The sequence below is a fragment of the Mesoplodon bidens genome (genome assembly GCF_964165515.1).
Source record: "Mesoplodon bidens genome assembly, chromosome: 19".
Lineage (NCBI taxonomy): Eukaryota > Metazoa > Chordata > Mammalia > Artiodactyla > Ziphiidae > Mesoplodon > Mesoplodon bidens.
The window spans coordinates 12,182,557-12,209,815 of record NC_138179.1 but is presented as its reverse complement, the minus strand read 5'-3'; the positions used below and the strand labels follow the sequence as shown (position 1 = coordinate 12,209,815).

The window sequence follows — 27,259 nt, the reverse complement described above, 5'->3', positions numbered from 1 at the left end:
AACCAATATTACTTCTCTATACCAACATTGACACATAGAAAATATAATAAAAACACAATAATAAAAGCACAGCAGCTACAGAAACAATAAAATATCTAGGAATTAACTATGACTTCATAAGACCTCTCTAAGTCTAAAAGTCAATAAAATGATTTATATAAGCCTATTCAATACTCTTAAGATGATTTAATATTATAAAAATGTTAATCCTTTCAAATTAACCTATAAATTCAATGCAATCCTAATAAAAAGTATTGTTGAATTTAATGAACTCAATAAACACAGATGAAAATTTATATATATTCTAATATAAATTAAAATTTATATTAGAATAAAGGTCTATGTATAGAATAATCAACCTCAGTAAAGAAGAGTAGAGAAGATGGACTCATCCTACCATATACTAAAACATACTACAATAAAAACTGTGTGGCATTAGTATGAAAAGGGGCAGATACAAAAATGGAACAGGATAGAGCGCTCAGAAACAGAATACATATATACGTATATGTATATATATATATATATATAAAAACTTCATACATAATAAAAGTGGCACCACAAATCAATAGGGAAAGAACAGATTATTTAGTATTTAGATGGTATTGAGAAAACTTGCTCACCATATAGAAGAAAGTGAAACTGGATTCCTAGAGAGAACCACATACATAGATGGATTCTGAATGGATTAAAGACCTAAATGTGAAAGGTAAAACTATATAGTTCATAGAAGAAAACATAGGATAGTACCTTTGTGACCTAGATACAAGGAAAGCCCTCTTAAATAAAATTCCAAGGCACAAAATATAAGGCCAAAAAAAAAAAAGAATCAAAGAATTGGATGTCAAAACTAAGGATTCTCTTCAACAAAGCACATTAGAAAGTTCATTAGAATGCCGACAGAATAGGAGAATATATTTATAATATTTAAAGTGAATAAGAGGTTAATGTCTAAAATAGTCAAGGAATTCCTGCTAATCAACAAGAAAATGATACCAATTACAGTAGAAAAATGGATAAAAGATATGAACAGGCAGTTTATAGGAAACCCCAAAAAGCAAACAAGGATTTAATGAGATGCTCAAATTCAATGGTAATCAGAGAAATAGGAAGTAAAACAACAATGAGATATCATTATACTTACTAGTCTGGCAATTTAGGTACCTGGATGATACTGCTAAGGATGTGGGCACATAGTAACCTCTACATACAAACTGGTGATGTGCAAACTGGCAGACATTCTGGAGAGGAGCCTGGCACTACTTACGCCAATTAGGTGGTCTACATATACCCAATGACCCAGCCACCTTTCCCCTGATGGATACCCCAAGGACATTCTCCTAGAGGAATACGATTTCTTTGTCTATGCATATATAACTTTTTTACATTAAAATGGTTCAATCAGAAGGTATGGAAATGGGTAAGAGGGATAAAAAGAAATACCTGAGTGATTGAATGAAATGAGAAGGGGCCCTGCACAGATCAGTGATGACAGGTACCATGGTCTCACGAGGACCGCTGAGTCAGCACCACACACCCTGGCAAGTGCTGGCGGTGGGTCGTGATGGGTGAGGGAGGTGGTCTCATAAAGGCTGGCCAAGCTTTTAAATTATAAGATAGAAAAAGTCCTTTAAGCAGTTAAGCTGAGGGAAACAACTCAGTTAACTGCAAGAGACAAAAACCAGACTGCTTCAGACATCTCTCTGATTCTAAATACCAGAAGACAAAATTGCTTCAGAGTTTTGAGGATAAAATAATTTTGAGTTCACGCAGCGCAGTAAGTTTTCCATGTGTGGAGGCAACGGAAAACACTCTTATGATATGCATAGATGCAAAAAATATACCATCGTGAACATTTCTTGAATCAAAGAAAACATTCAACTCATCTTTAAGAACATAAAAGTAAGGCCTTATCCTTATATATAAAATATTAAATTACCTTTTGTAGAAAGAGGACAATCCTTACGAGCATCTGGGCACGGAGCTCTTCCAAGGTAAACAATGTTTGGGGTGTTCGAATGAAAATTTTGGTCTTCCCATAAGCTACATCATCCTGAAAGCCACAATGTTTAATCAGTTTCTTGACAGCCTCTTTGTCTGAAGGGAGGTCATGGTTGGGCCAGGTGAATTCAGAGATCATTTTGTACCTGGATGAAAAAAAGAACAGGGCACGGATTAAGGGAGAAAAACCATGTGGTATCAATAGATGCAGAAAAGCTATCCAATAAAATGCAAGATGCTTCATAGAAAGAAAGAAAAAAAACTTCTTAGCAAACTAGGAATAGGGATGAATTTCATTAGCCTGATAAAAGTCATAGAAAAAGCCTTCAATAAAATACAACACTCACTAAACAAGGATTAGAAGGGTATTCCTTAATTTAATAAAAACTGTTTGCCAAAAACTTGCAGCAAATATTATTTGTAACGTGGCAACCTTGGAAGCATTGTCTTTACAAACAGAAACAAGAAAGGGATGCCTCTATCATGGGTTTTTGAATTGGTAAATGACTGGGGAAGGAACAAAACATCACTTATGAACAATATGACTCGCTTCAAAGGACATCAAGCAGATCTTCAGATAAACTATCATCACTGAAAGAAAACTAAGCACAGTTCTGCACATAAGGTCAATTCACAGATCATTTGCAATTCTACATACAAGCAGCCAACAGTTCCTCAATACGTGGCCCTCTCATAGGTTAGTGTACTACACACCAGCTTCTTCATGAGGGTGACCGTGAGCAAGACAGTAGTCACAGAGTCTCAGCCTTTTGTAGCCTAATCTCACAAGCGACATCCCATCACTTTTGACATATTCCATTTTGCTAGAAGCAATTCACTAGAGCCAGCCCACACTCACAGGAAGGGGATTACACAGGCATGAATACCAGTAGGTGGGGATCACTGGGACCAGCTTAGAAGGCTGCCTACTGCAGTGCTTTTCCTCCACCCTTGGGGCAAAGTTGTTTAATACACGTAGTCAAATTTAGTAATGTTTTTCACATACTGCATCTGAATTTTAAGTCATAGTGAGAAAGGCTTTCCTCACATTCAGGTTACAGAGTAATTCACCTACGGGTTCTTCTAGTACTTATATGTTTTCATATTTTACATTTAGATCTCTGATCCATTTGGAGTTTATTTTGATATGGATCCATATGATACAGATCCAACTTTTGACAAAAAGCTATTTCCGATATTATTTACTAAAACGTCTGTCTTTCTCCCTCTGATTTAATATGCCATTTTATCATATGCTAAATTTTCACATGTACTTCAGTTCATTTCTGGGCTTTCTGGTCTGTTTCATTGCTTTGTCTGGGCCTCTGCCCGATCAGTACTGCAAATTTCTAATTACAGATGTTATAAGTACATTTTAATATCCGGTGGTCTTTTCTCCTTCTTTTCCTTTTTAAAGGTATTCCTAGATATTCCTATGTATTTATTTTTCTATATGAACTTTAGAATCAATTTGCATAGTTCCAGGGAAAAACAATCACAAAACAAACGAATCCTTTCTGGTATTTTTATTGGGTTCCCATGTTAAATTCATTAAATTTAGCTATGATGTTGACTTGTCCTATCCAAGAACAAGGGATATCATTCCATTAGTTCAAGTCTACTTTCGTGCCTTTCAGGAGTCTTCATGTTTTCCTCCTAGGGCTTTACACATTTCTGGTTAAGATACTATGTATCTAAGGGGCATCCGATCCCTTCTTCTTGATGTCTCTCCTCTTTTCCTGATTTCCATCTTAGCTTCCACAGCAGCACACTCTCCCTAGCTTCCTCCTGTCTCTCTGGATATCTCTTCTCAATCTCATTTTCTGGCAACTCCTCATTACTGGACCCCCAAATGTTGGAGTGTCCCAGAGCTCATGTCAGGCCCTCTTCTCTCTATGTACAACCTCCCACATCGCTTCATCTATTCCATCCACTTTATTTTTCAACTCATGCATTTATTATCCCAAGCCCAGTTCTCAGTTCTGAGCTTCAGACTCACATATCCAATGCCTATATAGACCTAACGGTATCTTAAATTCCTCTTTCAGTCCTTCCTATCTCAATGTCCTCAGTTACTGAAGCCAGAACCCTGGGAGTCATATTTGATCCCTTCTCTTCTCTATCATTCCTTCTCATCCATCATCTAGTCTATTGACTCCACCTCCAAAATATATTTAAAATTCAACTATTCTCATCTTTACTGCTACAATCCTAATATAAGCCACCATCAAGTTTACTACAATAGACTCCTAACCTGTTTTCCATTTCCTCTTCCATCCATTCTGCATATTTAGCAGCCAGAGTAGTATTCCAAAAAGCCTCACATCATTTTTATCTTTTACTGCTCTCCTGCTTTCATTATTCTACTCCAGTGGCCTTGGCCTTCTTTAGGGTCCTGTAATGCGGTTGCCTCTTTCTTGCCTTGGAGACTTTGCATATGCTGTTCCCATTGCCCGGAATGCTTTTTAATCTACTCTTTGAAAGGCTGAGACTCCTCATAGTCTTTTTTTGATTTTTCTTCACCAACCATCAACCCTCACCCCCGTTATTCCTCTCTAGGGCAGCCAGATGGGTTTCTTTTCCTCACACCATTCATCACAGTGTGTAATCATATTGATTTGTGTGTTTGTCTGTTGAATGTCAGTCTATGGGTACCACGAAGGCAGGAATTTTGTTTTGTTCCCCACTATATGCCATGTGTCTATCATGTTGTCCACCATACAATGAGGAACGAGATATCTACTGAATGAAAGAATGGAAGAAAATACATTTAAAAGTCTAGTCACTTGCCAGATAGAGACAGAAACAGAAACCAAAGAGTTCTGATATGAAGAGAAAGGTAATGTTAAGCAACGTCACGTGGAAAAAGGAAATAAAATCTAAAAACTTCCAAATTCATTGTATAACTATCAATAGAATAAGAGTCAACAGGGAGTAATGGTATTTGTTTAAAGTTTTAGGCATGTTGCAGAAACTAGAAGCAATCCTACTGCCACACTGCTCAGCTAACACATCGGGGTAATGCGCCCTTCCTTTCTTCCTGACGGTCAAGGGCATGCCCCAAGTTCTTCAGCAAACCAGCATCCTGAACTTGCAAATTAAAAAGCTAAATTCGGGCTTCCCTGGTGGCGCAGTGGTTGAGAGTCCACCTGCCGATGCAGGGGACACGGGTTCGTGCCCTGGTCCGGGAAGATCCCACATGCCGTGGAGCGGCTGGGTCTGTGAGCCATGGCCGCTGAGCCTGCGCGTCTGGAGCCTGTGCTCCACAACCGGAGAGGCCACAACAGTGAGAGGCCCACGTACCGCAAAAAAAAAAAAAAAAAAAAAAAAGCTAAATTCATCTGCTTTCTGACAACCAGTTTTACCTCCCTGAAAGACTTTAGCAGCTTTTAAGGTTATCAGTACATTTAAAATCCTTCTCTCTCTTTTTCAATAAAAGAATGAAAATGAAAGTGACAAGTAGAAATTTAGGTTCAAAGCTAGCTTACAAAAAATCTGCAGAATCTAAAAGGACAAAGTCATTGCAGAAAATATTACTTTTTCTCCCACCAGGACTGAAAACATTCATCCAATGTCCTACACACCTTCCATCCTACCCTATGTCCCACTGTTAATTAGTTCAATCAGTATGACATTAAAATAAAATGTCAAATTTTCAATGTGAACAAACTCATTTTATGTAAAGTGGCAGATAAACACAGCCTGCAGAGGAGGGATAGACCATCTTCCCAGATGCACATCCCACCATCTCATCCAGCACTCTTCCTAGATGACTCTAGTAGAGAGGACCTAATCTCGACTTAGTCAGTCATCAACTGGAGAGACTTCAGTCTTTCCACAATTCTGTCTTTTCAAGGGCAAGTTTGACACTTTTATTGTGATTATTAATATGTTTCAATTTTCTCAACTTCTCATTTAATGTTTTCTATTAGTTGTGCTTTCTCTTTGTTGCTTTTTACCCTATTTTCTCTTGGGTAGACTGAGTTTTCTTTATGCCATTTTATTCCTTCCTCGGATAAAGCCGCACATTCAGTTGTGAGGCGGTGCACTGTTAAAGACGATAGGTTTAGGAGCCAACTGCCTGAGTTCAGACACAGCTACACCACTACGTGGCTCCGTGACCTGAGGCAAGTTCCTTAACCTTTGTGTGTCTCGGTTTCCTCATCTGCATAAAATGGGGGTAACACACTCTCATCTGGTTGTCAGCTTTAGGGACAGACTACATGCAGACTGTTTAAAACAGTGCCGGGTACATATGGTGTGAGCACTTCACAATGTCAGCACTATTATTATTATCATTCTGAAAAATTAAATATGTAAAAATTTATTTATGTAAAAATACATACTTTTTCCCGTCTAGTTAATTAACACCTATATTCTTCCCATAAGGAGTACAAAAGTCTTTACTTCTCTATATTTCTCACTACTATTTTAATTTTTGTTGCAAATGATTACTACAGACTTCTTTTTCCCCCTTACAACCAATACTTGTTCAGATTTCACAAAAAGTTTTACCTACTTATTTGTTCAATGTTGCTTTTTTGCATTCCATATTTTCCTCCTGCATTTATTCTCCTTTTTGCTAAAGTATACCCTCTAGAGATTTTTCAGAGGGTCTATGACCCTCTCAGAATAGTAAACTTTCTGAGCCTATATATGTCAGAAAACGTTTTTATTTTGCCCACACTCTTGAACGATAACTTGGCATGGAATAAAATTCTAAGCATAAACTTCATTCCCCTTCACTATGAAGATACTGCTCCTTTGTTTACACTGACTGTTGCTAATGAGAAGTCTGATGTCAGTATGAGTCTCATTCCCTCACAGGTAGTTTGCCTTTCTTCTTGGGAACTCTAAGCATTTTTATTTATGTCTAACATTCTGAAAGTGAACATAATGTCCTTAAGTTTCATTAAAAAACTTCATATGTTTTACACTCAGTGTATTCTTTCATTCTGACCCCTAGACTCTTCTTTCCTCCTGGAGCTCCAGTTAGATGGCTTCTGGCCCTCCTGGATCAACCTTATATGCGGCTTGACCTTTCTTTAGTACTTCCCATCTCTTTTTCTTTGTGATGAGGTCTGGAAGAAGTCTTCAGCTTGATCTTCTAACTCACTAAGTTGTTTAAAAGAAGTTTAGTTAAGAAAAAAAAATTTCTAATTGTGGTAAACTTTATGTATAGTAAAATGCACACATTTAAGTACACGAATCAGTAAGTTTGAAAAATGTGTACACCCATGGAACTGACATGCCAGTCGAGATACAGATCATCTCCATAATCTCAAAGAGTTCCCCCATTGCCCTCCCCCCCACTTTCCAGTCAACCCCCAACCCAGAGCAAAGCACTGCTCTGATTTCTATCTGTTCTTAAACTTCATGTAAATGGTAGCATCAAGAAATTGCTCTTTGGCGACTCCTTCTCAGCACAATGTTTTATTCATCCATGTTGTTGCTGTATTAGCCATTCGTTCTCTTTAATGCTGATTAGTAACCACTGTATGATTACACTACAAACTGCTGACTCCTTCTATTGATGGACAATTCACTCTCTCATTGTGCTTGATCTGGTTTTCATTTTCTAAATCTCTAATTAGTTCTTTTTGATAACTACCTGTTCTTGTTTCTAACTTTGTACTCCTACTTTAGGACCATAATCCTCTCCTTTATGTCTTGGAGAATATGAAATAGGTTTATTCTAATGCCTTTCACTCCTTGCTCTGGTCCCTTGGGGGTGAGGTTTTTTATTTGTTGAGCTTATTGTCTCTTTTTCATTGGCCTGGCCTTTCTCAGATGTTTGACTGTTATCTCGTCTCCTTTCCCAGAGTCCTTCTATGTACGTGTACATCTTGGCCTTCATTGGCCTCTTGTTAGGTGGCTACTTTTGCTTCCTGAGTCTTGGCCAATATACCTATGATGTCTCCCTTACAGTTGCTGAGGCGGTTACTTGCACTGGCCATTAACCTCCCGGTGTGGCAGCTGGGTAAACTCCAGCACAGTAGCTGAGATGCTTCCTGAATGGCAGCTCAAGCCTCACAAGGCAGTCTTTCCTTAAAACTGTGACCTTGGCTTACTTCTGGGTCTTCATGTCTGCTTCATATTGTATTTAGGAGTGATTCACATCTTTAAGGTTCACTGAGAATCCCCCTTTTGATTCCATAGTGTGGCTATGCATTAACATGGCTTTAAATACACATATTTTATATTATTGGGGGATGTTCTGGAGTGGGAATGGGAGATTTAAGCTTGTACTCCTAAGACCATCATATTTGAAATTCATAGGTTCTTTTTAATCTTTTCTATTTTTACATGAGTATTAGAAAACAGAATCATCCAATCCTTAGAGCATGTCTTTCATGCCAAAAACACACCAAACATCTTGAGTTGAAAGTAAAATAGGTGCATAAAGAGATTAAGAGTAAGGATATGCACTTGCAAAAGTCCTTGTCCCCTTCAAATCAAGCTTGCTTATTCTCTTATTTCAACTTTTTCCATGGCTTCTATTATCATGGTGTCATGATAATATATTTTTAGTTAGATAAATATATATTTTAGGTAAATATACTTTTAGTTCAGTCCCATCCTATAGTTACCCATTCCCACCCTGCTCATTCTAATACTTAACTTCTGCTGATCTTATATACATGGCAACACAAAAATCAATACTACAATTGAGTAACTGCTAGAATTCTGAGTAATGACAAGGGACTAACAATCTTCCTATTAATATAATTTGACACTGTTTGAAGTCAAGACTCAGAATGAACACATCTCTACTCATGACAACACTCCTACTCTACAGCCTCAATTTAAAAAAACCCAAATTTAAAGAACAGTATGATTTCGATAAGGAAGATGATCAGTTTTGAGCAAAACCTTTTGATCAATATAAAACTTTCAATTTTCTCGGGTATTCTGCTATAAAGTTTTATTCATTCCAAGAATCTCCAATTAGTGTAAATCCCTTTCACTTCTTCACACAAGTAGCTGAACACTGGTGGAGAACAACAGACAGTGCTCGGTGGTGTCACTGTACACTTATAACCTCAAACGCCAAGTGGGCGCTCAGATCTTCCTAGCAGCAAAACTACCATACACACCTATGCTTTCCCACTCTCCAAAATGAGTATTTTCATTTCCCCTCCAACCTCCTACACCACATCTCCTAATCTTCACTCTCAGCTCATGACCTTGCCTCATACTTTATTGAGGAAATGGAAGCAATCAGATAGGAACATCTTCATCTTTGCCATCAGCCAAGCTTCGAGGCTTCCTGCATCTGTATTCATATTCTCTGCCTTTCATCCTGTTGCTAAGGGTGAAGCATCCGTTCCCATCTAAAGCTGACAAACCTTCCACTTGTGCTTGGGATTTCATTCCTTGCCTTCTCAAGGATGTTATTATTACAATTATCTCCCTCCCTCCTGTGTCGCTCGTTTCTCCCTCTGTTCTGAATCATCCCCACCTGCATACAAACATTTTCTAGTATCTCCTTGACCTCACATTCCACCCTGGCTGCTGCTTCTATTTTTCTCTGCTCTCATTCATAGCACACATTCTTGAGTTGTCCAGAGACATCCAACTTCTCACTTCACTTCCCCATCCTGCTCAAATGGGGCTCTGTCCAGCCTTTTCTCTTTTGACCTCTATGTTGCCTAGTCTAATGGTTAAACTTCTGCTTTTATCTTACTTGATGGCACAGCAACATTTAATATGATAACTGTACTTTTCTTCTTGAAATGCCATCTTCTCTTGGCTTCTGTGACATAACCCTCTTCTGATATTTCTTCTATCTTCTTGGTTGCTTCTTCTCTTCTCTTTGCTCGTTCTTTCATGTCAGACCACAAACCTAAATGTTGGCATGGGCCTCCTCCTCTTTTCTATCCAGTTCCAAGACTTTATATACAATCTGTATACCAATAACTCCGAAGTTTCTATTTCCAGCCTGGACTCTTCCCAGAACTCCAGATTTGTATGGCTAATAGCTTACTTAGTATTTCTACCTAGACATTTAGTAGCCATTTCAAACCTAACACAGTCAGGAGACAATCTTGATTCCATCTTTGCCCCAGTTTCATGTCCTCCTCCTCAAACTTCTCTTCCCCAATCTTTCTCACCTCAGCAAATGGGACCACGCTTACCCAGATGCTCCAGCCAGAATCTACTTGTTACCCATCATCCCTCTCTACTACTCTCTCATCACGCCAATCCATGAGCAAGTCTAGTCCACCTTTCCACAAAACATACCCTGAATCAGTCCACTACTCTTGGATCTACAATAATTCCTTGTTCAAGGCACTCTCGTTGAGCTGCCTCTCCTGGATTCCTGCAATAGCATCTCTAAATGTCTCCTGGCGTCCTATTCACACAGCAGCCACAGTGATATCTTAAGACATCCATAAGATTGGGTTGCTCCCCGCATAAAATCCACCGGTGGTTTTCTACCACACTTAGCCAAAATCTAAACTGTTTAGTCTGGATTACAACATTCAACATGATCTGGCCTATGTCCATCTCTGATCTCACGCTACACCACTGCCCTGTCACTCAGCATCCTCCAACCACACTGGATGATGTCTGGTACCTAAAACACCACTTATTATTGCAAGAGAGACTTTTCTCCGCTGTTTCCGCTGCTCCACCTGCTCCTTTCTTTGACCTTTGTATGGCTGACCCCTTCCTGTCATTATTATCTCCTTAGAGACTCTTCTCACCAATCAATTTTTTATGTATTTGTTTATTCATATTTTGTGGACTCTGCAATCTACAACATAGGAAATGCTCAATAAATATTTTAAAATAGATGAATAGATGGAATTTAAAGCACTATTTTTATGATATCAGGTGTCAACTATCATTATTGTTAGTAACAATAAATAACAATAGCAATGATACCTTACCTTTATTGAGTGATTACTATATGCCAGGTACCATTCTAAGTACTTCAGATAGATTACTTCATCCCCCAGCAGCCCTACCAGGTAGTTACCATTATTATTCCCATTTTAAAAAATTAATTAATTTCCCCCATTTTATACATAGGAACCTGAGGCATGGAAAGGTTGTATGATTTGCCTAAGGTCAAAAAGCTAAGAAATGGCAAAGCCAGGATTCAATCAGGTAGACTAGTTTTAGGGCCTCCATGATTAACTACTTAATATTTTGTTATTATTATAGTTAGCAATATCGGTAATGCTAAGCATCATTAAGTGAACATCTATTATGTGCCAGGCACCTAGCTTTTTTACTTTGGTTAATTTAATCCTCACAACAAAAGGCTTATGAGGTAATGTTACTATACTCATTTTATAGATGCAGAAGGAGAATCAAAGAAGTTAAATTTCTAGCTCAAGGTCGTGCAGCAGATGAGTAGCACAGCCAGGATTCCAACCCAGCTGTGACTCCACATCCTTGTTTTTTCTCCTATACTACATGCCCCCATTTTCCCCATGAAGAAAAAAATTTTGCCCCATGGTCCGTAAACCACAGACTCAAGGGGACTCCTGCCGATTCTGGGAAGGTCTTTCATAGTTGCAGTTTCCTCACATCTTCTGTTCATTCAACAAACATTTAGATTGTCTGAAAGGAGCTGATTTGGTTAAACAGGGGGAGGACTCCATAATTCTCAGTATGCTAGCAGGTTTCCTCGTTCAGTCTATTCTCACCTGTGAAGAAACTTCTCATAGGTCTGGCGGAAGGCGAACCCTGCCCGACGCACCCTCACGTTTTCCAGGAGTCCAAGATACTCTACTTGATGCCGGCAGCGTTCATCGTCAAAGATCTGTGGGGACTTCTTGTCGTTGGGTTTGATGCAACGTACATAATATGGTTCCTAAAGAAATGAATCGGCAAATGATAAGCTTCACTGGAGAAAAATCCCGGACTAAAGACATTGACATGTCATTAGTGTTAGCTGTGTCAAATTAAGCTCTGTGACTCTCATTTCTCAGGCACAGACTTATAAAAAAATTCTTCCTTTCCCTTCAACTTAAATTTCCCTTCAATTTAATGCCTGGAAATTCTCAGGCATTCAGTTAAAATTTTGTATTATTATATTTTAGGACTCATCAGGAATAGTAGAAAGGGGATAAAACTAGGGTGTAAACAATTGAGACATGTAAACATCAAGTTTTTGTGTATTTACAGAAACATGATTAAAAGTAACAGAAGGAGTAATTTAATAGAAAGAGGCAGAAGCTGTGGTAAAAATGCATTGTTGAAGAATGTAAAATAATTGGCACAGCCCTGGTACACACTAAGTGTTCCTTTCAGCTTTGAATCATTGCAGTCCTTCAAACTGGAATAGCTTCTTCGGAATATCAGTGCTTTTATGTGCCTAAAAGGAGCAAAGATAAATCTTCCCTAGAGAAAGATTACATAAACTTGGCCCTCCAATTATTTCTATAAACAGTTTTGCAAATATAATGTTTGGAACAAAATAAAAGTTAACCAGATATATAAGGAGCCAAGATAACATGAATTAGAAATAGCAAAACAACATACAAAATAAAAAGATCTGTAAGGGTCCAGATATTGGAGTTATCAGATAGAAATATTAAAACAACTATGCTTAGTATGTTCAAGATGACAAAAGACAATATTGAGAATTTTTTTAGAGAACCAGAAACTACAAAAAAGAACCAAACCAAGTGGAAAACCTAGGACTTAAAAATACAATAATGGAAATTAAGAACTCACTGGATCAGTAGAAGAGTAGATTAGAAATTGGTGAAGAAAAAGATTAGTGAACTAGAAGGAAGGTGAGAAGAATTTTCCCAGAATGGCTCATGGAGATGGAAAATAAAGAAGAGGGGTTAAGAGGCACAGAAGACACCATGAAGTGGTCTAAGTAACTGGAGTCCCAAAGGGAGGAGACAAAAGGGGCAGGAGCAATATTTGAAGAGCTCATAGCCAAGAACTTTGTAAAACTGATGAAAAACAATTAAGCTGTAACAAACTGAAGAAGTCCTACAAACTGCAAGCAAGATTTAAAAAGAAAAATTTACACCTAGGTACATCAGTTAAACTTCTGAAAACCAAAGAAGGGTAGCCAGAAGAAAAAAGGCTGACGACCTAAAGGAGCAATAGACTGACAGCGGACTTCTCAAAAGAAAATATGGAACCCAGAAGACAAGTGAGTATTGTCTTTGAAATGCTTAAAGAGCTGCCAATGTAGAATTTTACACCCAGCAAAAATATTCTTCAAGAAGGAAAACAGCATAGAATATTTTCAGAATTTGTCAACATCGGGCCTCAGATATAACAGGATGAAGTTCAGGCAGAAGAAGAATGGTCCAAGAGGAAGTTCAGTGATATAGAAAGAGGAAAAAAGAAGTAATAAATGAGTAAATCTAAACAGCTATTGACTATACCTAGTAGTAATAATAATGATGATGATGAGTCATCATCTTACTGGCTTTATATAAATAAATAAATAAATAAATAAATAAATAAAATATTTATAAGTACATGACCAAAAGAACACATAAGCTGGGAGGAAGACAAATGGAATTAAGATGTTTTATGGACCTTGCATTGTCCAGGAAGGAGGTAAAAGCACCAAATAAGATTAGATTTCTATAATCCAGAATGACATTGTAATAACTTGAGTAATCACTAAAACAATATTATAATGTAAATCTTCCAAAATAATAACACAAATAAATGTAGTAATAAAAAATCATTGCAATACTGAGTGGTAGTGGTGGGGGGGGCGGTAGTGCAAGGAAAGGATGCCTCCCTAGGTTTAACTAAACATTCTGACTCAAAAGACTTACAGCCCGCACTTGGCAGGAGTCTACCCAGGAGGACAAGAACATGGTCTGCCAGCAGGCACGTCAAGGTCGTGCAGCAGCCCATACCGCAGTCAGGTAATAGCTTGGGCACAATAAGATGAGGTCCATATCAGACAGATGTGGGAAGTGCCCTTGGTTTAAAAGCCTCATGGCCCATAGGATTCAATATCTCTTGTAACAACGCTAAAGACAGCTTCCAGGGTCCTTGAAAGGGACATGCCTAATACATGAGTCATCACACTCAGGAAGCCAAAAGTATGTCATCCCCAGCAGACAATTATCATTCTCCCAGTACAGGTGCAATTTACCAATAGGGGTAATTTTTATCTTAAGTGATGTTGCCTAGTAATATAGTTGATATACATTATACTAGGTTAACAGGAGAACAGAGCTAGAAATTTAACTGAGGTTATCAAGCAGAAGGAATAGAATTCTGTTTACCTTTTGCCCACAGTAATCAATCAAAAAGGTTAGGAAGTAAAGAAAAAGAAATATAGAAGAGACAAACAGAAAGCACTAATGAGATGGTTGATTTAAATACAACATATGGTAGCTACGTTAAGAGTAAATGAACTGGGCTTCCCTGGTGGCACGGTGGTTAAGAATCCGCCTGCCAACGTAGGGGACATGGGTTCGAGCCCTGGTCTAGGAAGATCCCACATGTGTGGAGCAACTAAGCCCGTGCGCCACAACTATTGAGCCTGCACTCTAGAGCCCGCGAGCCACAACAACTGAAGCCCGCACGCCTAGAGTCCGTGCTCCGCAACAAGAGAAGCCACCACAATGAGAAGCCCGCGCACCACAACAAAGAGTAGCCCCCGCTCGCCCCAACTAGAGAAAGCCTGCACACAGCAACGAAGATCCAACGCAGCCAAAAATAAATAAAATAAACTTATTTTAAAAAAAAAGAATAAATGAACTAAATGATTTATTTGAAAGACAAAGATGGTCAGAAGGGATAAACAACAAAACTAACTATATGCTATTTATGAGGGACAAACTTGAAACATAAGGATATGGAAAGGTTGAAAGTAAAAGGGTGGAAAAGGATAGACCATGCAAGCCCTGGCCAAGAGAAAAGCTGCTTTTAACTTTTTTATTCATGCAAAGCTGACTTTAAGGCAAAAAGCAATATAAAGACATTTCATAATGATAAATGACTCAAACACTAGGAAGATATAACAGTTCTAACTTGAATAAGCCTAATAAATTCTCAAAATATTTAAAGCAAAAATGGAAGGTACAACAAGAAGTAGACAAGTTCAGAATCAAAGTAGGTTTTATCACACATTTCAGCACTGACAAAACAAAGTAATTAGTAAGAATGCAGAAACATTGGACAATAATAATATGACTAGCAAGCTAATGGATGTGTACAGAATATTAAATGCAAATAATTTTAACACATAAACAAAACATATAAAAAAAACTTCACAAATTTCTAAGGACTGAAATCACACAGAGTCTATCCCCTGATCAAATGGGATTAAGCTAGAAATCAAGAGCAAGAAGATAATTAGAAAATCTTATACGATTGGAAATTAAGAAATATACTTCTAAATTACCCTCGGGTCCAAAAGAAAATTACAGTATGAATTAGAAAATATTTTGAACTCAACAATTTATGCAATCATGTGGGCAAAGCAATCTTAGTGTAAGGTAACATTTGAGTAGTATAAGTAACTTTACTAAACAGAAACCAGTTGAATGGAATTTTACCAGTATTGACTTATTATGCACAGGAAGTGGTAACACTGGAATAGACACTTCATGACCAGCTAAGGGGTGGGGGAATGCCCTTTCATCCTGGTTAGTAACATAAAAACCTTCAGATAAGGAAGCCAGTGGAAATACTTTCTCTATATTTAATCAGCATTCTGTTTCAATTTATAAACACCGCCTCCTCTCTCCTTTGTAAATATCCAGATTGACTCAACCTAAGAAATCCTAAATTTGACAAATTCTGTGTCTTATTAAGGTTAAATTCCCAAAGTTGATAGTGATCTTATTATCTTGCACTTACAAACCTGTTTCTCTCTATATTTTTGTGAAAAACATCCTTTGCCAAAGTACACTAATATGTGTTAGGCAGAAGATACCTGATTTAGATAGATATTCATCTATTGATATTTAACATGTGTTGAACAGTATCAAATAGAGTCAAAAGCAAATTCAAGTTCATTTAATAATTAACTGACTGTCTGTTCAGAGTGCTTTATGAGGTATCAGGAAGTATATAAAATTAGTAGAAGTCAATCTTTAGATTCAAAAGACTTATAATCTAGGTGGCGATAAGACATGCATTTAAAAACACTGTGTGCTATAGTTAATAATACTGTATTGTATACTTGAAAGCTGCTGAGAGAGTAAATCTTAAAAGTTCTCATCACAGGGGAAAAAAGTGTAACTGTGTATGGTGATGGATGTTAATTAGACTTATTGTGGTGATCATTTTGCAAAATATACAAATACTGAATCATTATGTGGTACATCTGAAAGTGATATACTGTTGTATGTCAATTGTATGTCAATAAAATAAATAAATAAAAAATTTTAAAGCAAAACAAAACAAAACAAAACCACTGTGTGGACTCTGAGAAAATGCACTTCTGGTGATGGAGGACTAGGCAATTCATATCAACCTTCCTGAGGAAGTCACTGAAAAAAAGTGCTACACAAAATATGGGGAGAGGGGAGAAATCTCAATGCATCAAGAGCTGATAACATAGCCAAGATGAGAGTAAGACGAAAGTCCAGGGGGGTGAAGCCAGCCTTCAGGGCTGCTTTTGTCTTCGAGGCAACCGTCGATCTGGAGAGGCAGCCGTGAGGCTGAGCACAGCTGTTGACAGCCTGTGGGGTTCAGGGGATGAAAGCTGGAACTTGAGACCTTGGACGCAGAACTACACTTTGGTCTGGAATCCTGAAGAGCTAAACTTGGGAGTTAAAGGTGAATGGAAAATAGTCTGGCACTTTCAGGGATGGGAGGCAGCTCACTACTGAGCCACTACAGGTCCTGAAATTGGATTAAGGCTCCAGAATGTCAGAATTTGCCTGATGTATCTTTTTAAATGTAAACTTTCAACATTTCTGTTATGATTAGATGTCATTAATAAGCGGCAATATATTTGTATTCTTTTACTTTAATCTGATTTGATAATTTTTCTCCACTTATATTCACTGTAATTACTAATATATGTGGATTTATTTCTACCATCTTTATTTGTCCCAGCTTTCCTATGTTATTTTGTCTCCTCTTTCCTATGGTTTTTTTTTTTTGTGGTACACGGGCCTCTCACTGTCGTGGCCTCTCCCGTTGCAGAGCACAGGCTCCGGACACGCAGGCTCCGCGGCCATGGCTCACGGGCCCAGCCGCTCTACGGCATGTGGGATCCTCCCAGACCGGGGCACGAACCCGCGTCCTCTGCATCGGCAGGCGGACTCTCAACCACTGCGCCACCAGGGAAGCCCTCCTATGTTTTTTAGGACTAATGATTTTTTTTCTCATTCTGGCTTCCCCCACCCCCAACCACTAGTTTGGAAGTTATAAACTCATTTCTATTCTTTCAATGACTACACTAGAAAATTTTATATGTATTTATAACTCATGAGATATATATATATACCAATACTTTTGGTATTGGTATATATATATAACCAATACTTTTACCCTTTTCCTGAACAACCAAGGACCTTAAACAGTTGAATTATAATCACCCACCCTTCCAATTTATATGCTATTGTTGTTGTGCTACTTAGCTCTAACCTGTATTTTTAATCCAATAAAATATTATTTTACAGAGTCAGCTTATTTTTATGCATCCACATATTTACCAATTTCTTTGCTCTTCATTTTGCATTTCAGACTTTCATTCAGTAATCAGACATCCTCCTATCTGACATATATCTTTCAGAATTTCCTTTACTGTGGTTCTAACTCTGTTTTTATTTTTCAGAAAGATTCTTTGTTGTGTCTCTGTTCTTGAAAAATATAAATTTTCTTGGTATAGAATTCTGGTTTAGTTATTTTCTCTTCAAAGCTAATCTGCTTTTAAGGTATTTTCTTCGTCTTTGGTATTCAGGGGTTTCACTAGGTGCTTGGGAGCAAATTTCTTTTAATTTTTCCAGCTCGGGATACACTGGACTTCCTGATCCTGTAGAGTGGTGTCTTTCATCATTCTTGAAATTCTTTTTTCTTTTCCTTCTATCGTTCTAACCATTCTCTCCTCTCCTTGTTTGCCTCTGGTTAGATGCATGTTAGACCTTTTCATTTTATCTTCCATGTCTCTTAATGTGTCTTTTTAATTTTTTTTTTTTGCGGTACACGGGCCTCTCCCTGTTGTGGCCTCTCCCTTTACAGAGCACAGGCTCCGGACACGCAGGCTCAGCAGCCATGGCTCACAGGTCCAGCCACTCCGTGGCATGTGGGATCTTCCCAGACCGGGGCACGAACCTGTGTGCCCTGCATCAGCAGGCGGACTCTCAACCACTGCGCCACCAGGGAAGCCCTTAATGTGTCTTTTATGGGTTTAATTTCTTGGTCTCTTTAAGTGGGATTCTGGATAATTTCTTCAATTGTTTCTTTCATTTCCTTATTCTCTCTTCAGCTTTGTCTAAACTGATGTTAAACCTATCCACTGAGTTTTAATTGTTTAGTTTTTATTTCTATCAATTGCCTAGTTGCCTGCTCTCAATTACTAGTTCTCATATTTTTAGGCCCTTCATTTCTTTTCTTTTTTTTTTTTTTTTGTGGGATGCAGGCCTCTCACTGCTGTGGCCTCTCCCACTGCGGAACACAGGCTCCGGACGCACAGGCTCAGCAGCCATGGCTCACGGGCCCAGCCACTCCGCGGCATGTGGGATCCTCCCGGACCAGGGCACGAACCTGCGTCCCCTGCACCGGCAGGCGGACTCTCAACCACTGCACCACCAGGGAAGCTCCGGCCCTTCATTTCTTGAAACATATTAAACATTCTTATAGTCTGTTTCTGATAATCCAGTATAAGACATTTTCATGAGTCTGTTGTTTAGTCTGACTCTCCCTGTGTCCTGTCTTGCTTCTTTATGTGTGTGGAGATCTTTTACTATGAACTCCTTATCTTCCTTAGAACTCCATCTGTGGAAGTTCTTTCAGGTTTTAAATGAAGGTGGTTCCCTCACCTTGCTTCCATCAGATGCCTGGGGGCAATACCAGACCTGAATTGACCAGGCTTGAGCCTTTTCAGGCCACCCAGGTAGTGTGAATTTGGACGGCGAATCTCATAAAAGCTGGCCTCCAATTATAAATTCTCAAGGGATGGTCACCCACCCTGCTTGGCTCAGTGCCAAGGACCAAGACAGGCAGTTTTCCTTTCAGATAATGAGGGGTTATTTCTAGCTCATTCTAGAGGTAGCTCTCTGAGGAGGCAGCCCTCGGGAGACCCACCATTGTGTGTGTGCGTGTGTTTGTGTGTGTACATATGTATGAGTATGCATGTGGTTTGTGATCCCTTGTTAGTCACCCTACTCTGGGCAGGCCCTGGGCTTCCCTCCAAGGACCAGCCTTGGATACCTATACTCAAAGTCACCTGCTTCAACAGATGCTGACAGGGTGAAAGCAGCTCTGGTGCTCTAGTTATTTTTCCCTTCATTCAGTTAATTTCTGCCTTCACTCAGCACCAGGCCTGCATATTCTTTGCTTTCTTGTTAATTCATGACCGTATTCAGGAAGCTGGTTTTTATAATTTACCAATTTTTGGTTGCTCTCAGTTGGTTTTAGGGGGTGTTTTGTTCACCCTGTTGCTGGAAAATGCATTACTTACATGTATTTAAAAAATCTTCATGTTTATGTTCCTAGGTGAAAATCATCTCTAATTTCATTTTTTCATGTTAACCTTGTACTAAGGTAATATTAAGCTCATAAAATGAATTGGGTAGTGGCCTCTCTTCTTCCCATCCTCCAAAACAGTGTATGTATGATAGGAATTACTGGCTCCCTGAAGGATTTGTAAGACTTACCTGTAAAACCATCTGGGCCTGAAGTTCTTGGCAGAATTGGGGGAAGGCAGACTTCTGATTAGTGATTCAGAATCTTTAAGGTTACTGATTTATTCAGGCTTTCTATTTCTCCTTGAGTTAATTTTGGTAAAAATTTTCTAGAAAACTAATTTTTCAAATTCACTGGCATACAGTTGTTCATAATATTCTGATACTTTAAAAAATCTCTGCAATATATAAAGTTGTATCATTTTTTCATTAACATTATTTTCTCTTTTTAAAATAAGTTTTTTAAAGGTCTATTTGATTAATTTTTTGATTACTTTTAGTTTTTGCTATTTAAAAATTATTTTCTTAATTTTTTCTTTAGATTTTCTTTGGATTTCCTTTTCTGGCTTCTTGAGTTGAAGTTAACTCATTTACTTTCAGTCTTTCTTGTTTTTTGTTTGTTTGTTTGTTTGTTTTTTTAAATAAAGGCATAACAAGTAGACCGCTTTAGGAGTATTTTTAAGTTTCCAAGCAGATTAAAAAAATACTTTTTTAATGCTGATTTTCATTTCATTCGCTGTGAGGATGGAGATGCATCTATATATACATTTGTTAAAATAGTTGAGACTTCTTTTGTGATCTAGCATGTGGTCAATTCTTGTAAATGTTGCATGTATACCTGAAAGGAATATGTATTTCTTATCCCCTGGGTATAGAGATCTTTTGATCTTTTAGATAAAGTTTAAATTTGGCCGCTGCACTCTTACTAAGGTTTTTGCTTGATCTATCAGTTTCTGATAGTTGGTTTAAAATCTCCCTCTAGGATTGTGGACCTGTCAATTTTGCCTTTTACATTTTTTCAGGTTCTTTTTTTTTTTTTTTTTTGCTTTATAGAGTTCAAGTACCATCATGGCTGTGCTGTTAGGTAGCTAGTTCAAAATGGCTTTATTGAGTATCTTCATTTTATTATGCTTAGTCTCTTTATCTGTAATAATACTTTTTTCCCTTAAATTCTATGTTTTTTCACATTAATATTGCTTTCACCAGGTTTTTTTTTGGGGGGGCTTGATATATCTTTACCCACCTTTTTGTTCTTAATCTTTCTGCACAGTGTCAACTAGGTAGCTCCTATCAACAACATGGCAAAACCTTGGTGTTACTGCAGATTCAGTTCTAGACCATGGCAATAACATGAATACACGAATTTTCTGGTTTACCAGTGCGTATAAAAGTTATGTTTACATGACACTATAGTCTATTAAGTGTGCAACAGAATTATGCCTAAAAAAACAATACCTGAATTAAAAATACTTTATTGCTAAAAAACGCTAACCATCACCTAAGCCTTCAGCGAGTCATAGATCATCAAAGATCACTGGTCACAGATCACCACAGCAAATATAACAATAATGAAAATGTTTGAAATACTGCAAGAATTACCAAACTGTGACACAGAGATACCAGTGAGAAAATGCTGCTGGGAAAATGCTGCTGGTAAACTTACTTGTTGCAGGGTTGCCACAAAACTTCAATGTGTAAAAAATGATGCACTATCTGTGAACTGCAATAAAACAAGGTATGCCTGTACCTGGATTTTCCACCTATCCAGTCTGTTTAGTCTAGTTACATTTATGGTGAGTACCAATTAATTAGATTTATTTCTATCATATACGTATTTTCTAAATGGAACATTTTTCCTTTGTTTCTGCCCTGCCCACCTTCCTGCTTTCTATTAGACTGATAGGTTGTCTCTATTCTTTTGCTTGTCCCTACTCTCTCCCTCATTCCCCCACCTCACACAGACTGGGGAGCTGTAGCAGAGACTGCTAGACTTGTTGCCTACCTCACACACAGTAATTTTTTTCCTACTTCAAAACAGAAAACTTACTTCTAGCTGGGTGCACTGCTGACCAGAATAAAAAGGCACTTCCCAGCTTCCTTGGCAACTAGGTACAGCAAATGAGATGTAGCTAAAGTGCTATATGAGACTTCCAGGAAGTCTCTTTAAAAGGGAAGAGGCTCCAATTGCCATCTTGGACCAGGAGAAGGGATGCCAAGCACTAGGATGGTAGAGCAGAAACACAGAAGGAACTTGTCCCTAATAACCTTAGAGTTGCTATACCAGTGCTGGGATAACTGCTCCTGTACTTCATTTACAGAGAGAGAAATAAATGTCTCTCTTGTTTAAGCCACTAGTTTGGGGAGGGAAGGTTCAGTTGTTTAGTAGCTGAATGCAACTGCCCATACAGAAATTATAGATGATTCTAGAATTTTTATTTAAAAATTCACATTTAACTACCAAATTTAGAAAACAAAAGTGATTCTTTTCTAGTTAATTGAATAAATCGAATATGTTTTATAAACAATATATTTATAATTAATGTATTATATAAAATACATTTTATAAAATTCTGTGTTCAACTCTGTTTCTTGTGTCCCACGCGTTCCTTCTAGGTTCACTTTCCTTCTTGCTGGATGAGACAGGTTGAAGCTGACATGCAGAGAGAAGCTGAGGGACAAGAGGAGGGGCCCTAAGGGTATTCTAGTCTACCGCTCCTGTGTCCTTACCCCTCCCTGCCTTTCTGGATTTTTGATTATACAAGCCAACACATTGTGCTTATCTGTTGTCACCTGAGGCCAAAGAATCCGACGAAAAGATAGAAAGCTACTGAATAGATGTACTCTTGTGGCATTTGCCTAATTTATCCACAGGGAAGTAACCAAAAATAATATAGATTTAAATTTTTAGAGAGGAAGTTGATTAAAAAAAAAAAGTTAAAAATGACGCAGAAAAAATATACTGGAAAAGCACCAGAAGAGAAAGATAAAAATGAAGGCACTAAAAATAATGAGTCCCAGAATGCTGCCTAATTTATCAAACTTGTCAACAGCAGCAGTTAAGAGTAGAAATCTGTTCTTTAAGGGGAAAAAAAATCCCAGACTATAGTTATCAAACAGTATTAGACCTCAAAGGAACAATAAAAAGCAGAAATAACTGCCAATAATACATCTTTTTATTTCAACTATTTAAAACAGCCTAAGGACAATACTTAAATACTAAACTTCCTCTTAAACCTCTATCTGGTCATTTTGTATTCAGATACAACATAAAGATGGTATGTTACAATTTATTTCAAGATTTTTTTTTTAAGCCAGGCCCTGTCTTCAGCACAGGGCTGAAGTTTATTTTGCCAGGCATATACTATGCCTGTAGTACACTGCTTTTTTTTTTTTTTTTTTTAAAGATCTTACTAAGACTTTCCCATTAATGACTACAGGAGGATAAAAGGCCCAAATTTAAGAAGAGCATTTCATCTGGGACACAAACAACTGTTTTACCATGTTAAAAAACAAACAGGATTAAGAATTCTATTGTAACACTCACTTTAAATATGTTCTTCAATTTGATTTACTATCATCACCTACAAAGCAAACCACACGTACATTCTCTATAACATGTATCAAGAGGGAATCTATGAAATGAAATGGATATTTAGAAAAGACAGTAATTACCTTTGATGCAAGGTTGTCTACTAAAGCAATCATAGAATTCTTAAATAAGGTGGCGGCAGTCAGAGGTCTCTTGGTCACCTCTGTAATGCTCAGTTTGCCTTCGGGCCACATATTCTTCAGCACAGGATTTGAACTGAGAAGCACAGAAAGAGTGGTTTGAATGTTACATTCATATAAGCTGAATATGATGAATTGCTAAGCAATCCTGTTGAACTGTATCCTGGGAGCCACGATTGCATTGCAGACAGAACTCACAAGCCCTGATTGGAAAAATGACTCCACCCAGAAAATTAGGCTGAGAGTATAATGACAGATACTGCACCACAGAGTGAGAGGATGTGTCCAAACGAGACCACATTCGAAAAATTCTTTAAACTTCTTTAAAGTGACCTCAATGTTATTATTATGCATGATCCTCAAATGGTTTGCATAGCTCTGATACCACATACCTAAAATAAAATGGTTCTGGTGGTCGTTACAAGAATGAGAACAAACCACTAGTAGGAAAACAATCCTCAGCATCATGGGCAGAAGTCACGAAAGAGAAAGCATCTTTTAATTGAAACAAATATTCATACAGTATAGGTCACAAAAAGCCAGGTCTTTCAAAAAATACAGACAGGAATAGAAAATAACCACTTTTACGTTGTCATCTAGTAAATCCCTTTACTGCAGCTGAAAAATGAACACATTTATAGGTAGCACCGGCGGTTACAATATTTTATTGATGTGACACTAAGACGGTTGCAATCCAATTCTTAAAGTGTACTTAAGGCCAGTTTTCAGGCTAAAAATGTTATACCGTATTCTTTATTTGGCTCAGCGGAGACATTTTTATAAACATGTACGGTGGTCTCAGCTCTGATTTTCTTCCTGTTTCATTTTGGGTGCTTTTGGTTTTTTAAAAATTTTTATTGGAGTATAGTTGATTTACAATATTGTGTTGGGACTGACATATACACACTACTATATATAAAATAGCTAACTCATAAGGAGCTACTGTAGAGCACAGGGAACTCTACTCAATACTCTGTAATGACCTATATGGGAAAAGAATCTAAAAAAGAGTGGATAGATGTACTTGTGTAACTGATTCACTCTGCTGTACACTTGAAACGAACACAACATTGGGTGCCTTTGTTTTTAAGTAATTGGAACTCGAAATGTTGCTTTGCATCCTGGAAACTCTTCTCTCGTTAGAATTTTTTTTTTTTTAATTGGGGATTGAGAATAGAAAAGACCTAACGTGGATGTTTTTTTCTAACTGTGTTTACTGCTGCTATCATTTTGCCCACTTTTCTTTTCCTGATATAAAACTGAGAAAATTGAGTTGGTTCCCCAAACACCTAGTAAATTTCGGTACAAAAAGGCTCTAAATAATAGCAGCAAACTGCCAGAATGGATGACAAGAGTGAAGAAGATAAATGGTGAGGTGAAGACTGACTGGGTCTGTAAATGAAGGCAGAAAAAGAAAAATAGTCCTAACCCTCGCCATTGCCAGCAAGCTGTGACAACTACCATCAAAAGTGGCTATAAAATAATGCATGATCTGTGGTTCATGGACCCAGTTTTATTACCTTCTAATCCTATTCCATAATTTTCCAATGATACACATACCAATAAAAATGACCACATAAATGTATATTGCTTTTCCTTAACTTTTCCATTTCAGTCTTGAGCAGAGAGAGAACTTGAGGCAATGGTTCTCAACCTTTAGTGCCCACAATGCCTGGATGCCTTCCTAACACCTCTGGAATAGAATTGCCAGAAACTAGAGCGTGTGCACTTTGAAAATCCTGATGCACATTAAAGACAGAAAATCACTGGCTTTGTCTATGCAGTTTCTACCCTCAGTTCCACCTTACTCCCTTTTTGTCTTGTTTCAGACACTATCTTGTAAATGAAGGGAGGGGGAAATGTTGAGAATGAAGGAAATAAGATGTTTATTATTATTACATTATTAAACAGCAGAACTGATGCATAATGAATCAAAACAGACACATACAAGAACTTTCAGGCCAGTAAGTCAACATAGTTTTCAAACTTATTTAAAAGAAACTTTCCCTTAAAAAGGAAGCTTATTTATCCAGAAACCCAGTATGTATAACAGATAAGGCGGAACTTAGCTGGCTAACAAGAGAGTGGTAAAGAGCGATCTGTGCACCTCGCATGCCACCTGCTTGCTCCTTGCCTCCTTCCCTTTATATAAACACACACATGCATGTGCCTGCACACATGCATGGATACTCTACAGAACTAGAGGTCCAGGGATTACTCTTTAAACAGATATAAAGAAAGAAAGGATTGAATTTGGAAAGGTCATTTAGCCATGGCAGCATAGAAAAGGCAAAGGTAGCCCATCTGAACACCATCTAGGAGGATGGTTTTAACCAAAATAATTTCAAGACTTTCCATCCCCCTGGCAAGGCCTTTCCTACTACGGAGATACATACAACAAGTTGCAATGAACAGACTTTTAATGTTTTTATACCTTTGGCAAGACCATCCCTGTTGTGAAATGGATTCATCTTAGACCGATGCCCTTAATTGTTGGATTTATCTAAGTTCCTTTGTTCTGATTCCAGGCTTACCAAGCAACTAAGCATTCTAGAGGTGATATTTTTCATGGTCAGTTAACAGAGCTGTATTTGACTTCCCAGGCAGGTTTTCCAATAGGGAAGAAGAGCCTGTTATCCCCATGCAAGTGTTCCATACCATGAGACCGTTAGATTGTCCGCTGGAAATAAATCTGCTCGCTGGTCTGTTTCTGCACTGGTCCTGCGAGCTGGGGGTTACATGAATCCACCACTAGAAGGTGCAGCTGTTCTCTGTGAGCTGAACCTCTGGGCTGTGATAATTCAAGAAGGTAACCAGTGGCACCCTGTGCAGCCTCCTGGTACACAGCCTGGCTGCCTTCCTCGGGCAACACACCCTGACTTTGTCACTGGCCGACTGAGGCCGTTTTTCCAATCTGGCTTTTTGACATTTTCTACACACAGAGCAATGCCAGACTCTTTGATTTCTCTCTCAAAATGGGTGCATCTTACCTGATAAACCAAGCATGGAAACTTCTTTCTGAAACTCTCTTCTCCCCAGACCAGCTCTTACATGGGTCCCCTCTCACATTCCCACATCTCTGTGACTTTCTAGTGATGATGGCTCCACCTCTGCTCTTGGAGGCTTCATCCATACAGATGAACCATTTTATACCAAAACCTCTTGAAAGAACTGTTGAAACACACTTTCTCCACATTCTTATTTTCTGCATTCTCTCGCGCCTGCTTCCGTCAGACATCTGTCTTCACGACTCTACTGAAGCCAGTGTTGTCAGGGTCCCAATGACCTTCATGTTTGCAAATCCAGTGGTGAACCTTGGTCCTCACAGGACTCTGTACTTGACAGTGTTTGACACAGTTTATCTTTTTCACTTGACCTGGCCTCTCTGACACCAGATTCCTGGCTTTCTTCCTAACGCACAGGCATGCTCTCGGTTTCCTTTGCTAGTTCCTCTTTCCTTGCTTGACTCGAAACGGTAGAGTATCTCAGGGATTCATCTTTCAACCAACCTCTTCTCTCTTTTATTTTTTATCTCTGCTCACCCTAGACAAACTCACCCAGGACCATGGCTTTAAATACTATCAACAGACTGGTGACCATGAATTTACATCTCTAGTCCTGCCTTTACTCTGAGCTCTAAATGCACACAAACAATCGCCTATTTGGCATTTTCAACTGGATGCCCCAAAACGCACCTCTGACAAAACATATCCAAAACGAAACTCTTGATTTCTCCCCAAAATGAGCGCCTCCTCTTGTCTTTCCCACAATCAAGCATCCCTTCCCCATTGCTCGGGCATCGCCTTTGATTTCTGTTTTTCTCACATCACACATCCTATCCATCAGCATCTCCTGCTGGCTCTACTTTCAAAACATCACCCACCCAGACCACTTTCCGTCATCTCTGTAAGCCCAGCCATGCCTCGGCCTGGATC

General features: G+C 38.3%; 1 protein-coding gene across 4 annotated transcripts in view; it reads right to left on the bottom strand.

Moving 5' to 3' along the window:
* Window positions 1-27,259, bottom strand: part of MYO1D (myosin ID) — a 347,920-nt gene that overhangs the window by 187,154 nt on the left and 133,507 nt on the right. For all 4 annotated transcript variants that reach the window (XM_081218208.1, XM_081218209.1, XM_081218210.1 and 1 more), the window contains exons 14-16: window positions 23,268-23,400; window positions 11,664-11,830; window positions 1,940-2,147 (exon numbers count right to left, since the gene is read on the bottom strand). In XM_081218208.1, coding sequence (XP_081074334.1) covers window positions 1,940-2,147; window positions 11,664-11,830; window positions 23,268-23,400 — 508 coding nt within the window. The remainder of the gene's footprint in view (window positions 1-1,939; window positions 2,148-11,663; window positions 11,831-23,267; window positions 23,401-27,259) is intronic.